This window comes from Rhinolophus ferrumequinum, chromosome 16, assembly GCF_004115265.2.
Source record: "Rhinolophus ferrumequinum isolate MPI-CBG mRhiFer1 chromosome 16, mRhiFer1_v1.p, whole genome shotgun sequence".
NCBI classification, from domain to species: Eukaryota; Metazoa; Chordata; class Mammalia; order Chiroptera; family Rhinolophidae; genus Rhinolophus; species Rhinolophus ferrumequinum.
In genome coordinates, this window is record NC_046299.1 from 21,599,770 (window position 1) to 21,617,321 (window position 17,552).

At 49.4% G+C, this 17,552-nt stretch overlaps 1 protein-coding gene and 1 long non-coding RNA gene across 4 annotated transcripts in view; one reads left to right on the plus strand and one right to left on the minus strand.

The window, feature by feature from the left end:
* SH3PXD2A (SH3 and PX domains 2A) overlaps positions 1-17,552 on the plus strand; it is a 225,781-nt gene that overhangs the window by 88,833 nt on the left and 119,396 nt on the right. For all 3 annotated transcript variants that reach the window (XM_033130666.1, XM_033130663.1, XM_033130665.1), the window contains exon 4: positions 17,401-17,477. In XM_033130666.1, the coding sequence (XP_032986557.1) occupies positions 17,401-17,477 (77 nt within the window). The remainder of the gene's footprint in view (positions 1-17,400; positions 17,478-17,552) is intronic.
* On the minus strand, positions 1,333-6,638 carry LOC117036075 (uncharacterized). Its single transcript, XR_004425320.1, has 3 exons — positions 6,458-6,638; positions 6,087-6,264; positions 1,333-2,732 (listed from the first exon to the last, which is right to left on the minus strand). It is a non-coding gene; the product is annotated as an uncharacterized LOC117036075 (long non-coding RNA).

The window sequence follows — 17,552 nt, forward strand, 5'->3', positions numbered from 1 at the left end:
TCTGTTGGTGGGAGCCCTGGCCAAGATGGCAGACCTAATGTTTCCCAGCACCCTTCCCCCGACCCCTACCTTGTACTTCACCCTGGGGGCTGAAAGGAAATCACTTTTTCCCTCCTCCCTGAGATAGCTGAAGCCTTTGGCGCATATGAAAGATGCTTTGTGGTGGGGAGTCCCTGCCATCAGCCTCCCTCTCCAGGAACCTCCAGGCATTGGGCATTCTGGTTTCTGGGTCCAGGTTTCTGTGGGGGGTAGAAGGGGCGGCAGTGGGTGGTGGTAGAGGAGGGAGAGCACTCAGGTCCATTGAGAGGAAGCTCAGGGGCCCCACTTCCCAGGAGGTGAGGGGCACTGGTAGTAGGTCTCCACAGTGGCCCTGGCCTGACCCCTCCACTGCTTGTCAAGCTCACCCCAACTGCAGCCAGGCCCAAGGATAGAGCCTCAAGCCAGAGCTCTTCCCTGGCAGGCATGGGACTGACCCTTGGAAACGCCCCAGGCCCTGTGAACTGATGCACCATTCATCCAGAGGCTGCCTGGCTTCGAGTAGTATCGCCTCTCTGGGCCCTGGAAACACCTCTCCCCTTCACCTCCACAGTTCCAAGGACTGATGTCCACTGAGGAGGCCCCAGATGTCAGGCTGCCCGGCCTCCAGACCACAGTGGGCCTGAGGGACTGGCACAGCCTGAAGATGGAGTCTGTTCACCTGAATGCCCCTTCAGAAGGCAGGGGAGGAAGTGAGTGGGGCTGGTGGGGGTGGCTGGCAACACCAGCCCCTCTCTAGGTGTGAGGGAAAAGGGCTGCATTTCTGGTTCCCCCCCCACGACAGAGCACAAGGGGCCAGCTGGATTTCACCTTCGTGAGAACAAATTGGGACAGATCTCAGGGAGAATTTCCAAAGTTCCTTTGCCAAGGGAAGCTGTGTGACTCCTCAGCTCTGCCAGCCCCAGAACAGTGTGGTTCTGACAGATCTGAACCTGGCTTTGGGCTCAAACAGATCTGGGTTTACACTGGGGCTTTCTACTTGGTGCTAGTTGTCTGACTTGAAACTCCGTGTCTTTTCTGTGGTGGAGGCAAGTAAGCATTGAATTTCAGCACCAGAGGCCTAAAAGCCAGACAACCTTGAGTCAGATCCTGACTCAGCCTCTCAATGGCTGTGTGACCTTGGCCAGCCTTACTTAGCATCTCTGCGCATCCATCATATTTCTCATTACCCCCAGAACTGTTGAGAGCACCAAATGAAATTTTATCTATGAAGCACAGAACAAACACTCAATCCATGTTTGTGATTTGGTGATTGTCAGTGTCGAACGAACTTAAAAAGAGTCTGGAGGCTTTCGCTAGAAATAAATGATAAAGATTTATTCAAGGGTCTTAGAGTTTGCAAACTAGGAACACACTTAGGCAAACACCCAGAAGTGTTCTGAAGAAGAAGGAAAAGTAAGAGTTCTTATAGTAAAAAGTGCATTTTTGAGAATAATCAGTCCTGCATTCGTAGCCGTAGGACTAATGGTTATCAGTCAGATGTCAGATGGATGTCAGGCAGTCTGGTTATGTGATTCCTTCGGAGAGTAATAGAGGGTTATAAGAGGTCTGGTGTATGTCCACATGCATATCCTGCATTGACACAGGACTGGAAAGATCAAAAAGTTTAAGTTCCCAAGCTATTTAGAATGAGAATGAAGTCTTTCCTCATGCCTCAACATTCATAATGTTAATAATTTTAGCAGCTTGGTTAAAGTGACTCCATTTTATACATTCGCATTCTTCATTCTTTCCCCATTAGTATCAGGCTCGTCACAAAATGGTAAGCTGTCTCTCTGGGATCCTTTCCAAGAGTGAGGTCTCATTTCAAGATGTGCTGCTCAAAATGTAGTTTGCAGATCAGCGGCATGAGGATCGTCTGCGAGAGCTTGTCAGAAATGCAGAGTCTTGGCCCCACCCAGGCCCACTAAGTCACAGTGTGCAGTCTAATGATATGCACAAGTGACTTGTATGCACAGGAAAGTTTGAGAAGTACTGTTTTAAGGTCCAGCGAAGCCCTTTCATAGGCTGTCTTACTCTGACACTTCCTGGATATTTGGTTATGTTCAGCCCATCCACATAATGTAAACCACTAAATCTGCATTGGTAAATGAATTTCTGACCTCATAAGAGGTGCATGGGGAGGCGAGGCTTCGTGCAAGTAACTGGGTGAGGGGTGGTCTGTTGGCCTCTCATCCCTTACATCCCTGAGTTACCTGCCTATTTTTGGCACCCTGTGGGATGGGTCACAGCACAATCCTCTGTCCCCCATCACCAGCCTAACCAGGAGGCTCCTCAGGCCCCAGCCACACTCTCTCATGAGCCGTAAGTCAGAAGTTTTTGCTTCCCTCTCTTCCAAGACCAGGTGACGTTTGGGGCCAAGGATATTGCTAAGGTTTTTAATTTCAGAAGCCTATCTGATTGGAGAGGGGAGAGATTGGCTATGAACCCTCTGTGGTTTTGAAGATAACATGGCACGAGTCCAGTTATGTTGTATTGTTAGGAGGGAAAAAAGGCTTGGGCCTCTGGCAAAAAGATTAAAACAAAGAAATAAGATTTTAAAGGAGCATCTTTTGCTCTTCTGTATAAAGCAATTACTGCAGACCTAAACTTCGAAGTAAGGAAGCCAGAGGAGGAGAGTCGAGACCAGCAGGTAACTGATAATTTGGTGCCTTCACAGGCAAGGTTTTCTTTCATCTTGGCTTCTTGGTTCTGATCTGAAAGATGAATTTACAACTTTAGTACTGATAATTGCTGCAAATGGCTTAAGTAAGACCTATGTGGTTAGCAGAGCTGTTCTTTTTCAGCAGAAAGACTTTCTTCTGAAAGAGAGAGAGTGGAACAGCTGTTCACAGGTGAGCCGAGTGGCCCAGAGATAACTTTTTGTTGAATTGGTTATAGGGGAAAAGTTGCAAACAGTTTTCTGAGGAATTTTGTGTGAGACTTGACACTAAACCATTGTAAATGAGAGAAGATTTCTGCCTAAATATTATAGTTACTATTTATTAAGCCCATACTTTTGCCAGGGATTGTGCAAAGGATTTCATGATTACATTTTCTCATTTAATGACAGTAATCCCACTTTATAGGTGAAGACTCACAGACTAGAAGGGGTACATGACTTGCTCAGCTATTAAGAAAACCCAGGTCCTGCCACTTCTAAGTCCAAGCTCTTGACCACTATGTTCTATGTCCTGGAAGTGCTTACTGCAGAGTGAGACTGACTGAAGATATACTGCCTGGAGATTAACAGTTGGGGTTTAGTATAAAATGCCACTTGCAACAGGGTGTTTGCATTTCTTTAAACTTCATTTCAAGTTTTGTATCATGTTTTCTTTTATTATATCAATTAAAGATTGATCAATGTTATCCTTTCAAAAAGTGTCAGATTCCTACAGTAGAGGTCTTGTCTAGATTACATCATTTTTTGGTACCTTTCCCTTAACCTACCCAGTTTTAACCAGCCACCTAGTGGCCAATGCGGGAATTGCAGGCATAGTGCCCAGAAAGAAATGATTGCCATCTGAAAGGCTGGTTTTGTAAATGCAAACCTATAAAATAACCACGTGCTGATAGTCATCACAGATAGTGTTTACTAAACCACAATTCAACAAGGGACTAAAAATGAGGAAGGAAGAAGTCCCACTTTACCTTTATTTTTCTATGTGACCCTAAAGCCAGGAAGTTTTCACTGGGGACACCAAACAGAAAACCGTAGGAAACAGCATATGGTTGTACTTGTTCATTCCTAAAACGTGGTGAGAGAGGAATTCTGAGCCTCCTTTGCTATCCCCAGCTTTTTTGGCTATGTCTGACAGCTCTTCCTCCAATATTGGGATGGTCTCATGTACATTGTAATAGATTTCTATTTGTTCATTCCGATTCCTCCTTAAGGACAGGTTATAGCCTCTCTCTCAGCCTGAGTTTCCCCAACTATGAAATATAAGGATTGGGCTTGATAGTGTATAGGTTTTCTCATGGTCCCAACATCTTGTGACCTAATAGCCATTAAGACCAAAGTAATAAATGTCTAATGATGAAATGTCGTGCAAAAGGGGAAACATTTTAGGGGAATAGAGGTCTTGTAGGCCCACCTCCAATCCCACCGCATTGGCAGAATGTGGCTGCCTCTGTATAAGGCCAGCTTTGTGCCCTTCCCCGCCCTACCCCCCATTTCCTTTGGAAAGCGTAGAAAGCCCCCCTTGTCTTGAATGCCTCCCTGCAAAGAGTTCCTGCTGAAAGACTGCACACATAGCTAAGACTTTGACCTTCACCTTTGCCCCCTGACTTACTTGGTGAAAAAGAGTTCTTATCCTCCCCTCTCTAGGTTTTTTGGGGGAAATCTATCTAGGGTTAGCAAGAATTCAATGAAAATATATAAATAGAAACTTGGTCTATAAATAACACTGCCCCAAAATACCTGCAGGCATGAATACCGGCGGGGCAGCAGACTGTCACAAATCATGATGGTCAGGACAGCAAGTGAGACTTGTTCAGCTGCTTTGGTGTCTCTCGGGATATTTCAGACTTGCCAGTCGGTCCTGCAGAAACCCTCTCTCTTTCTGGGCTCTAGAAGCACTCTCCTTGTTTACCGCCTTGGCACTTGTCTTCTGCTAAACCTTCTTTGTGAACAGACGTATGTAGGGAACAAAGTAACGCTGCCTGGCGTCAGACCTGGCTTTTAGTCCCAGAACTGTGTGACTTGGGAAATTCAGAAGGTAGCTCTGAGCTTCTGTTTCTTCTTCTGTGATCATGGGGATTTAAACAATTGGAGTTTTTGAAGAACAGGAACCGTGCCTTACTTTATCTTGGTTAACAGGGTCAGATTGCCTGGGTTCTAATCCTCGTATTGCCCCTTACTTGTGTTTGGCCTTGGGAAAGTTACTTAACCTCTCTGTACTTCAATTTCTTCATTCAATGGGAAGAATAGTGGTACCTACTTTGTTGGGCTGTTTTGAGGATTAAGTGAGTTAATATTTGTAAAGCGTTTAAGCCAGTGCCTGGCACATAGCAAACACATGTAAACATTTATTAAATAAAGAAATCCATATATATTCCCCCTGCCTAGAGTATTACCTGGCGCATAGTAGTTGTTCAACAAATGTGTTAAGTGAATGAATGAATGGGTACCAGACCTGCCTACCTTGCTGTCTGCAAAGGTAATTCAGTAAGATTGTACGTGAATTCTTTCTAAGCCCACATAGGCTATACAAATGAAAGTGGAATTATTATTCTTACCTACCTGGGTGACAGTTTGGTGGGGATTAAGGTAGATGTCCTCACTGTCTTCATTCATTGTCCCTGCCTTGGACACACTGCATTTGTTTGCCTGGGAGAAATGCCTGGAGCTGAGGCATCTGGGATGGCGCAAGTGCCTTTTCCAACGCAGTGTTCTGCAGCAGTGCCAGGCTCTCTGCATAGTCTAGGACCCCCTACCCTTTTTAGTGTTAGGCCCACCTTTGGCTGACACAGTTCCTCTCAAGCAAAGCAAGCTCTTAAGCAGATGAACAATTAATGTGTAGCATTTTCCTACATGCAAATTTTAAACATAAATAAAAGGGAAAAAAGAAAGCCCACACCTCTCAAAAAAGCAACCTGAAATGAACAAGGGAGGTAATAAGTAGAGCACTGGAGCAGGAGTCTGGAGCTGATTCTAGGCCAAGGTCTGTCTCAGCTTAGATGTGTGATAAGGAGCAAACCGTCCGCTCTCTGAGTCTCTTCAGCTCTGTCAGGTGGGTTAGATTAGCTCAGGACCTCTCAGCCCCAAAGGTCCGTGAGAATCACTCAGGGGGCATTATAAAAAATACAGTTCCCCCTGCCCCCACCCCCTTCCATCTAATTCAGGGGATCTGGGTAAATCTCAGGAATCTGCCTCTGTAACCAACACCCTAAATATCTCTGGCTCAGGTAATCCAGGGACTCTCCCTCTCCTGAGCAGAGCTGGGCCCTGATCAATTATCTATTGCTGCATAACAAATTACCCCCCACCCCCTATTTAGCAGTTTAAAACAACAGTGAACATTTATTACCTCCCACAGTTCCTGAGGGCTGGGAGTTCAGGAATGGCTTACCTGCATGGTTTTGATTCAGGAGGTTGTAGTCAAGAACCTTCTGAAGGCTGGTCTGCACCCCCCTCTTCTCCTGACCCTTGAGGAAGAAGGGTGTCAGAAGGGTCTGAAGATGCTGTGTCCCCTCAGGTTAAAATTGTGGTCCTCAGCCTTGTCAGTTCAGGAACTCAGGTGTGTATTTCTGAAATACACAACTTTAATGGCTCTGCTTTGCTCTGGGTGACCCATGTTACTGCTTGCCCATTACCCCTCAGTCTCTTCTGGTACCACTCATAGCCACACCCTGCAACCTCTCAACACCCACCCACCTACACACACACACACACACACACTCACACTCATTCAAACTCACTCTCCAGTCACACTGACCATACTTCAGCTTATCAGATGTGTCTCATCTCTTTATCTCTGGACATTTGCTCAGGCTCTTCCCTCTGCCTGGAACATGCTTTCCACTTCCCTTTGCCTGGCTCATTCCTACCTGTACCCCTGCCCCTGCCCCCCACTGTGAGCCATGCCACAGGGAGAGGCTGCCTGGAAGCTCTGCCCAGCGTCCCACAGTCCCCTTTCCTGAGGGCAGCCTCCCCAGGCAGGAAAGGAGCTGAGGCTGCACTGGCTGAATAGGGCCCTTTATTCCCAGCCTCCCACAGGGAGGGTGCCGAGCCACTGCCCACCACACCCGCCGTCCCCACACCCACACGGAGTGGGGACAGCCTGGCCCTGATGCCGGCTCTGAGTTAACCACACTCTCTGGCCCCGTTCTGTCTGGGTCCTGGAGGGCGAGTCCGTCTCTGCCACAGCCCCACTCTGAGCCAGCAGCCCAGCATGTGTGGAGTGAGCTACAGTGCTAGTTCCCTCAGAGGGGGTGTGTGTGTATAAATGAGGGAGACAGTCTAGAGCGAGAGTGTGTCGACACATACACACTCACACTTATCTATCCATTCAGCAAATGTCAACACAAGGCCACCTGGACCCATCCTTGTGCTGGGTCCTGAGGATACAATAGTAAACGAGACATCATATGAGATACAAGATCTCATTTGAAGAGGCAAGATCATCCCAAATCATGATGAGTTCTAGCAGGGAAACAATGAAGGCCTGGGAGAGAGTGGGGAGAGGCCTCCCTTACTCGGAGAGGCCCACCCAAGCCTCCCCACGAGGTGAGCTGCAGAATGGAAGGCATTAGCCATGGGAACCGTGTCCTAGGAGAGAGGACAGTGTGTACACAGGCCCCGAGGTGGGAAAGAACTGGCTGTGTTTATGGCACTAATTGAAGCCCATGGCTGGCGTGATGAGATGAGATCAGAGAGAGGGAGGCGTGAGCCAGATCCTGCACGGCCTTGCAGGCCAGGGAAAGGAGTTTAGATTTTATTCTTGGTGCGCTGGGAAGTCGCTGGAAGGTTAAAGAAAAGGTTTCATTTGAAGAATATGATTCTGGCTGCTGGGTGGAACATGGACTAGGAATGGGGGTGGGGAGGATAGGGACAAAACGTCACCCTGCAGCTCACATGGGCTATTGGCCACACATCAAGCGACTTGGCCCCACCCTTCCCTCTGACAGTAGGCATCTTGTGCCAACCCCTCCTGTGTGCCCAGCAGTGTGCTGTGCTTGTCCCATGTGCTGTTTCTAATCCATGTCCGAGCCCTAGAATCCCGCTGGTACACTAGATGTGCGGGAAGGGTCCTGTACCCAGGCCACAGGGTTCTAAAGGCCGGAGCCTTTCGATTCGACAGCCCACATACTTTGATCCCACTGCCAGCAGCTGAACCGTCCTAGATTTTGATTTTTTTCCCTGAACTTTCCCACTGGATTAAGAATAGCAAAGCACAGCCCGAAGGTGAAATCTGACCCATGAGACTATGGCCGTGAAGGCCAGTGCCCTTAGCTTTTGCTACGGTCTCATTAGTGCATATATCACCCAGGGTTTACCAAGTACCTTCCAGGGTGTGCTCAGCACTGTCCAAGCCTGGCTCTGAATGACCTGTGCCCTAAGGAACCCCCAGTGGCACTCAGGTGGCATTTGTCCCCAGCTTGGCCACTTTAAGTACTGTTATATTTGATCACAAAGCCTCTCCCTTCCATGCTGCTAAGGGCCACCCCAAAAGTCAACTCCAGTACTCTGTCTGCCCCCCAGAGTCCGGCTGAGCCAGCTCACGTGCCTGCCAATGCACAGTGTCATTGTGACCAGTGTCATTCTCTGATTTGACATCTACTGGGAATCCCTGACTACTTTATAGGCGATTTGTAAGACCTGGCCTGCTCTTGTCTGGCAGCCTGTAATCCAAAGTAGATCTTACAACTAATGAAATTTCTCTAGTCTGTGTCGGGGCTAAAGACCAACCCTGGACATTCTCCAGAGCAAAGGAGAATGAGTTGGCAGACTCAGGGGTTTTGTTTCTGTTGACACTGTTCTTCCTAAAGCTAACCCTATAGGTAAGCATTTACCCCTTGTGTACAACGATTAATAAATCAAAAAGTGTACTCACATTTCACAATTAAAAGGGACCTCATTTCAGGGATCCAGATTCACTATGCACTTAAATTTGCTGCAACTTGAATCAAATCATAAAGCATGTATTTTTAAATAAGCCTAGAGAAAGTAAGAGTAAATATTACTAAACTCAATAAATGTGTTAGTGCCCCTTATCTGCAATAGATGTCAACCAGTCTGTCTAGAGTTCTAACATCCATACCGGTTCAGAAGAGCTGACAAACCCCACCTACAAGCTGTTCCGGTGCCGTGAAGGTCTTCTGGGGTACAGGCAGCGCTCTGTTTCTTGTCCTGGGTGCTGGTTACATAGATAGGTTCAGTTTGTGAAAATTCATGAAGTTATGCAAATGTATGTATACTTTCCCACGTGTATATTTATACTTTATACGCACAAAGACTTTTTTTTTAAAAAGAAATTGTTCTGATCCCGTGGCTCTATAAAGCTGCTCAAAAAGCCTTCAATTCCATTTGGTTCAGTAAAGATGTATTAAACCTCTAGTGTGCCAGAACTAGGTGTTTTATCTCTAGCAGACACCCATAAATCCCACTGGTCCCACTGAAGATGGGGGAATGAAGGATTTTGCTCCTGTAAGCCTGGCTCTGCGCCAGGTGTGGGAAACTCCGAACCAGAATTTGGAAGACCATTTTCCCTCCCTAGATATATGTTAATTGTTATCGTATGCATGCTGTGCCTACAAGAGGGTTAAGGTTTTGATCTGTGGCAAAACCCCAGTGAATTTTTGCAAGTCTCTTTCCCTAAGTGTTTGGAAAAGGGGCGGAGGGTGCCAAGTGGGGAGACTTACCTGTGAGAGTCATCCTAGAGTGCCTCAGGCTGGGCAAATGGAGTGAGGAATCACTGTGTCTCCACTGTGTTATGTTCTCAGCTCTTAGAATTGGGCCAACGGAGGAGCAGACCATGTGGGACACTCCCTGTGTTTGGGGTTGGGGGTCTGAATCAGGAAAAGTTGCAGGCTGAGGGGAGTTAGTATTTGGTCTTGGACTGGGAAGCCAAGTGGATGGATGCGTGCCGAGGAAACACTATCGTGCTTGGATTCCACGTGGCCAGTGAGGAGATGGGCAGGGCCAGGTTGGACCTAATTGTCAGCTCATAAGAGATCCCATTGGTTCAAAATTTATTATAGGCTGGACTCTGTGTCAGATGTTTTTATACACTAGTTCAGTGACTCCTCGCAATAATCCTTTGAGTTAAGCATTATTACACCCATGTTGCAGTTTGAAGAAACTAAGGTTTAAATAGGTTGTAACTCGTCTCATGTCACATGACGTTAGTGGCAGAGCCAGATGTACCAGTCAGGAGCTTCCTGGTAACAAGGACTACACCCATCTCCATCTGGTTTTTTAAACGGGGGGGTGGGGGGGGAATTTATTGGCTCACATAACTGAAAACTTCAGGGTGATAGTTTCAGGCATGGCTGGATCTAGGTGACTAAATCGGGTGTGTTTCTATCTCTCAGCTCTGCTTTCTTCTCTGTTGACTTCATTCGCAAACAGGCTTTCCCCAGAGATGTGCAAAGATGCTCCTTAGCAACATGGGGCTTACAGTTGATGAGTTAGCAACTCCCACTGAAAGAGAGCACTTCTCTTTCTAATAGTTCTAGCAAAAGTCCCAGGCTGATTCTTATTGGACCAACTTGAGTCATATGCTCATAACTGCACTGGATTGATTGGCAACCCCAGGAGTTTGCGTGAAATGCGCCCCACTGACATCACACAGACTGAGCATGAAGGAGGGGGCACTGTAATAAGAATGCTGACAGGCAAAACCCCCAGATGCCTACCATGCTAGACTCTAAACCAGAGGTGGGGTCTTGGCATGAACCTGAAAGAGAGAGGTTCGTAGGAACCAGAACTTAGGGCATGGAATCAGGACCCCCTGGGCCACGGACCTTCCCCATCGGGACCATGTCCCTCCAGTACCTGTGTGCCCACTACTCCAGCCTCACCCCAGCCCAAACTGCCCCTTGTCTCTACTGGTCTGAGTAATGGATAAGCAAGGCCAGGCGATGCAGGTGAGAAGATTGGGTGGCAGAGTGTAATCTGAGCCGGGCCCAAGGCTGGGGGGGAAGTGCGGTTGGGTGGAGGGAGTGTCATCTCAGCTACATCAGGGGCTGAAAGCAGGTGAGCAGGTGGCCTGCTGTCCCCACACTGCAGCAGGTCGGAGGCCCTGAGAGAGAGTTGTGGGAGCAGAAGGCTGAGGAAGACTGATTGATTATTCCTTTTCTTCCCCACGGGCATTGCCTATGTCTGGTCACCCTGTCTTATTCTGTTTAGGCTGCGATAACAGCACCACAGACTGAGCAGCTTATAAAGAACAGGAATTTATTTCTCATAGTTCTGTAGGCTGGAAATCTGAGATCGTGGTGCCAGCAGGGTCAGGTGAGGGCCGTCTTCCGGGATGCAGACTTCTTGCTGGGTCCTCACGTGAGGGAGGAGCTAGGGAGCTCCGTGGTACCTCTTTTTAAAGAGCACTAATCCCATTCTTGAGGACTCCACCCTCATGACCTTAATCTCCTCCCAAAAGCCCCACCTCCAAGTACCATCACACTGGGCATTAGGATTTCAACATAGGAATTTCGAGGGGACACAAACATTCAGACCACAGCGTACCCTGCGAGCATACCTGTCACTTCAGGGGGATGTTTCTCTAGTAACTCTCACATCTTTCCTCCAACTTGTCTGAGAAATTTGTCTCTTCTCTCCTGGGAGCCACATCAGCCAGCAGAGCCAGAGAGGACCCCCCACACCCCCTGCATCCCCACGTTCACTCAGCTCTCAGATCTCACCGCTTGCCTCTCCCCTCTCAGGGTCCAGAGACCCCCGACACACTCGCGCCACACACTCCCCTGTCCCGAGGGTACAGGCAGCATGCACATTCATTATACCCAGCTCCTTGCCAGTTGTTGCCAGGGAGGAAAGGAGTACAGGAAGTCACTCCTGTCCTCGGGGATGGCAACCCACTTAGGAATACAAGACCCCGTTAGGTGTCTGCCAGTCCTGTTGTGGACTTTCCCATAACCCCCTGTGGTCGGTTGAATGGAGGCCCCCCCCACCCCCACAAAAGTGGCCTCTGCCCCAGAGCCTTGCATGACTGGTTCCTTCTCTTTCGCAGCGTCTCCACTGATCTCAGAGACTTCTCTGACCACGACCTGAATTCTCCCACTCTCCAGGCATGCCCCTTCCCATTACCCTGTTTTATTCTCTTTACGTAAGTGGGGGAGACATATACGTGCAACCAAACTACTTACTAGATATGAGATTGTATACTGTATCCCTTCCACGCACACCCTTCCCCACTCTTAGAAAGTAAAACACCTTGAGAGCAGGGCCCCCATTTGTCTCTTTTGCTGAAGTGGTCCCGGCACCTGAAGCAAGCCCTCCATCAAGACAGGCATGGATGGATGGATGGATGGCATTCCACGTGGCAGAAAAAGCAAGGTAGAGGGAGTTATGCAAGGATGTGTACATTCACTCATGGACACTGTGAATCTTGGAGAGCAGAGGCTGCCAAGAATAGGTCAGCCAGGACAGACCGAAAGAGGTCCTGAGGCCAGCCCTCTTATCACCCCTGTACAGTGGGTGTTTCCCCATTTGTAAGAACCAGTACCTAGTTCATGGAGGTTTCTACAGACCCTTCTTGGGTAGGGGGTTCCCTGGCTAGTGGTGCTGTGTCTGGTGGTTCTGTTCTTCCTGGGTCCTTGTTCCCCTGACTTCTGCTCAAGGAAACCCATGGGTACCACATTTCATAAGGAGGACCCTGGAGGCTGTGGTGGGCTTCGGGGTTTAACTGCTCTAAGACCCATCAGATGCCCCTAAGATGCCTCATGAGTGTCTGGTATCCTGGGAGGGAGGGAGAAATACCTGCCACCCAAGCTTGTGAAGCTTCCCGAGTCAGTGCCCCACATGTGTGTCCTGTCCCAGAGTGGACACTTGTGCTGAGAAGGTCAGGCCAGATTTGGGGGTGGAGCAAAGAGCGACCTTCCCCAGGTGATGCCCACCCGCTGTGAGGGTGAGCACCCCTCTGATCCAGGGGGGCAGGTGGAGGAGGAGAGATGGGAGAAAGGGGCCGGAGGAAGGGTCCTTTAAAGGACAGGTTTACTCTTTCGGGAACTCTTTCTCACCCAAGTCCACTAGACACTAGATCCCCTCTCCTTCGCTGCTTTGTTGATCTGTTAATTCTTTCACTCTCATTCATCTATTCATGCTCATCCATGCACTCAATCAGTCATTCATTCACTTGTATCTGATAGGCAGAGACCTGCCTGTACACCATGCACCATGGCATATTGCACCCTCCGTCGTGATTACGTGCTTAATTCTCAGTCAGCCCCTCACATGACTGTTCTCCAGACCAGCACAGCTCCTGCCATGGAGGAGATGTCAGTAATGCCCTATCACACACACAATGAAATCCTAAGTCCTCACCATGGCTCTCAAAGTGAGATCTGAGCCCAGAGAACTCTGGATACATTGCCTTCCTTCTCCCTTCACTATCCAAGCTCCAAAACCCCAGGTTGTAACGCCAACTCAGCCACTTAATAGCTGTGTGACTTTGGACAAGTCCTTCAACCTTTCTGAGCCACTGTCTCCTCCTGCGCAAAGTGGGAATAATAAAAGTACTTTCTTCAAAGTCATGAGGACTAAGGAGAGAACCCCATGAAGAGCTCTCAGCTCTGGCTGTGCCGGACATGGAGTCAGCTCTTAACCACTATAACCACTCCTCTGCTTCTCTCAATTCCATCACCCCCACTGAATAAATCTTAGGACCCCTGGAGGAGCAGCTGTGCAGCCCCAGCCCTTTGGTTTTCTGATGAGAATGCAGAGGCCCCAGAGGAGGAGGGACCGGCTTCAAGGTCACACAGCCAGCCCGTGGCCCACGCAGGACTTGAGCCCAGGACTCTGGCTGGCCAAGGCCCCAGCTCCTCCTACCGATCCCACCTTCTGAGCCCAACCCAAAGTGACAGGAAGAAGAACCTCTATTTACATGCTCAGCAGCTTTCTTCTCTGCTCTCAGGAACGAGATAAGTCCTGAGGTCTGTTTCATGCCCCGTGTGTAATCTTCCTTATGATGCTTATCATACTTCTGGAGCAGCATCTGCATGGCTTTGAAGACTGGCAGGAGCCTGGCCTCGCCATAAACGGGCTGAATTACATTTACAAGCGGCCTTTAATGCCCTGTGGTCTCGGCTTCCTTAATGGGGATTTTCCTCCTTCTTTTTGTCTCTCTCCCTTTCAATATGGTCACTGGTTTGGCTTTCAGAATGCGGTTTGGATTCCTAACAGAGAAGTCAAGGCTGTAGAATCCCTTCCAGATCTTCCCTCCCTCTCCCCCCTCCTAACCCTGGTGCCTGTGCCAAAGCCCCAAGAAAAGAAAACGGTGCTCCTGTCAGGATTTCAGCGGGAAAGAGAGAAGCCCTGTTGGGATTCCAAAAAATCAACTGGGAAATGGCTTGTACAGAAATTCTCCTCTGACTTTGCACCAGAGCCACAGACCCACAGGCCTTGTGGAGGGGATGGAAGGGGTCCAGCCCAGAGGCATGGCCACCTCTCTTGCAGAGGGGGACTCAAGGGACAAGGTGGGGGTCCCGTGCCAGCTTGGGTGAAAAGCCCTCCCACCTATTTCCCCACCTCACTCAGCCCCATCCCTTCCTTCTCCGAACCTCTGAACCTTCTAGAGGCCTTAGTCGTTCCTTAACTTTTGTTTTTTGCTAGTTCCGTCTGTGCCAATGGATCAGGTCCTATCTGATCTATTTCTCTCTATCTCTACCTATATATCTCGACATACCAAACTCAGTCAGAGGTTGGGTCAGCCTTGAGATGGGCCTGGGAGGGGGACCGAGTTTGTCTCCCGATCTCCCTCCTTTTTGTCCTCCCACAGCATGCAAAAGGGCAGGAGTACAATTTTTGGAGAATGGATAAGTCGCATTTTTATTTCATTTCAAAAAGAACGCATGGCAGTGCTAGCTCTGTGGGCCCTGGTCCCTCCAATGGTCTCTTCTTTGGTTTCCTCTACTTCTTAGACGAGTCCTTCAGCTTCCTGCGAGATACTACTTGACTGCTGGTGCCACTGGGCCTGAGGGCCTCCAGCTCCTGACGGGTGACTGGCTTAGGTGGAAGGCTCAGAAACCCAGCAGCAGGATTGTCTGTCATTTTGTCAGTCCTGAGAGTAGGTATCCTCATACATGTGTTTGTGTTTACCCACAGTCCCCATGGCTGCACACATATGCTACTGCAACATGCAGGCAATAAAGCGGCAGGCAACCAAAAAAGGGCAGGAGGCAAAGAGGCCAGGAATACCAAATCTGTGACATCTTCCCCCAAGGAAAAGCGACCGTCTGCAGTGTCTTGATAAATCACGTTTTATCTCCTTCCGAAAGGAGCACGTGGTGGAGCCGATTCATCTTGATGTCATTGTCCAGTCTGCACTGTGTCATCCCTCTGACGGGGAGGTGGCCCCTCTGCCTGGCTGCAGAGAGAAAGGGAGGAAGGAGAGCTTGAGGGAGAGTCCGGGAGAGGAAAGTGAATGGACCAGCAAAGTACCTGTTGGGCGTTGCTGTATGCAAAGCCTTGTGCTGAGTGGAGCTTGTGGCGCCAAGGGGAAGGAGCTACAGACCGTGATCCTACGTTCACACCGTGTGTGGAGACATGAGAGACGTGAATGGGAAACAAGTCACACAGGACATGATGACTTAGGTGTTCCCCTGGAACAAGGCTGGGACCAGTACCTGTGGTGACAGGGAAGTCAGGGAGGGCTGTAGCAGCTGCTGTCAGTGCCCCCCCAGGTCCCCTTACCATTCACCTCTACCTGCCACAGGGAACAACTGGGGGCTTTCTTCTAGCCACAGAGGGGCACACTCAGCCAGAGGTGCCAGAGAGTTAATGCTCTCAGAAGCTCAACGACAAGTGGGGTTGGTGGGTAAATACCCACGAGCCTCCTTGCCCTCGGCTGGAATACCTCTGTGGTGTGGTCTGCATTATCCCCCCGAGTTCCCCAACAGAACTGGAGGCCCACCGTGATTAACTGGCTCTATAATACTTCTTCCCTTTCCTGACTTCCTTCTGTATACCACCGCTGGGATGTCCCAGAATCACCTCCCAAGTGAACGACTCGTGGTGGACTCCTTGTCTCTGGGTTTGTTTCTGGGGCAACAACTTAAGCCAAGGCAGTGCCTTTCTTAGTACTTCATTTGGACCTTGACAGAGGAAGCTTATGTGCCTTAAAACATGCAGTCTACAAATACGTCCATGTGCTATGGCAACAATCTCAATTAGGACTTCTTTAATGCAAGATTAAAAGTCCATCTCCAACTGCTTTAAGTAAAAAACAATTCTATTGTTTTATACAAGGAAAGTACCAGGTACACCCTGGGTTCAGGAATAGCTGTATCTAGGTGCTCAAATGATGTCAAAGGAACCTGCCCTTCACCATCTCTTGGCTCTGCTTTACAATCATTCAAGAAATATGTATTGAACACCTCCCTCGTGCCAGGCACAGATCCTTTCTCTCCGTCGGTTTCCTCGTCGGGCAGGAGTAAAGATGGCCACTAGAAGCTCAACGCTTTCGTCCTGCCAGTTGCTAGGGGAGAAAGAGGGCACCAGCAGAAGTCTCAGAGCCGATCCTCATTGTGCCAGATCCGGTTCCCTGCCCATCTGTGTGCCAATTACTGGATGGTGTTCTAGGTGGGGTCCCATGCCTACCCTTGTTGCCAGGGGGTGTGGTGAGCTTCATCTGAACCACGGGGATTAGGAATGGAAGAGGGAGGCCCTCCAGGGGAAAGTCAGGTGCACGCGGACAATAGATGCCTGTTACAGCTGTGCGGTGAGCAGTTTGCGATGTACCAGGCTCTGTGGGCCTTCAGATGAGTCAGACAGGCCCCTGGTAGACGGGGACTCGCAAATAGCTGTAATACACAGCAGAATGTGGCAAAAGCCTTAGGAGTGAACAAAGTGTGTGGATGTTCTGGAATTGTGGAGATGACTCCCAGCTTGACCAATCAAGGAAGGCCTCTGAAAAGGGCTTTGGCCCTAGACGTTGACGGCCCCTGGGCACAGAAATGTCAGCTGTGTTAGGCTTTGAATATCAGGCCAAGGAGTTCAGATTCTAAATTTAACCCACTGTAAAAGGACTAAGCATTGATTGTTTTGTTGTAATTGAATTCGGCTAGCTCCGAGGAGACTGCTGAGAGGGTTTGAGGGGCTGGTATTTCCTGTACGTCTTGCCCATACCTGTAGAGGGGTATACCAGCCAAGCAGTGCAGTGGCCCAGACGGCTGGAGGCTGCGTGCAGAGAGAGGATGGTGAACAGTCAGGCTGGAACAGCCAGGCTTCCTGGGCATTGGCCTGTGCCTGCCCTGGAAATAGCCACCCACCTAAACTAAGAATAGGAATTGCTGCCTCGTTGGCAGGAATGAATGCCGATTTCTCAAGGAGGGATGGGCCTGAAAACAAAACACAGTGTGTGGGTTGGGCTATCATTTGTATTTATTTGTGAGGTCACTTGGGAGCCGTCTCACGTGTGGGCATTGATCTTGCCATTAGACCCACACAAGGTGACCTGGACAAGATGGCAGCTTCTGGGGCTCCAAAGCTGCCAGAGAGGTCCTGGGCCCTGAGCTTTAGGCATCTCCTGCCCCCTGAAAGAGGTGACTGCTCCTCTCTTGTTTCCTTGACAATGGGCAGAGGTGGTAGCACTTGGTGGCCAGCTGAGATGCTGAGAAGCCAAGGGAGGGGCCCGAGAGGATTGGGATCCCAGATCCCTATGGCACCTTTAGCTGGAATCACCCAGCTCACAAGCATCTCTCTTCCAGGCAAAATCCTCTTCCGGAGAAGTCACATCCGGGATGTAGCCGTGAGGAGGCTGAAGCCCATCGACGAGTACTGCCGGGTAAGGCCATGTCTGGGGGTGTGGGAGGGGCCACTCCATCTTCTGGAGTCTGTCCATCTGTGAAGGAAGGCTGTC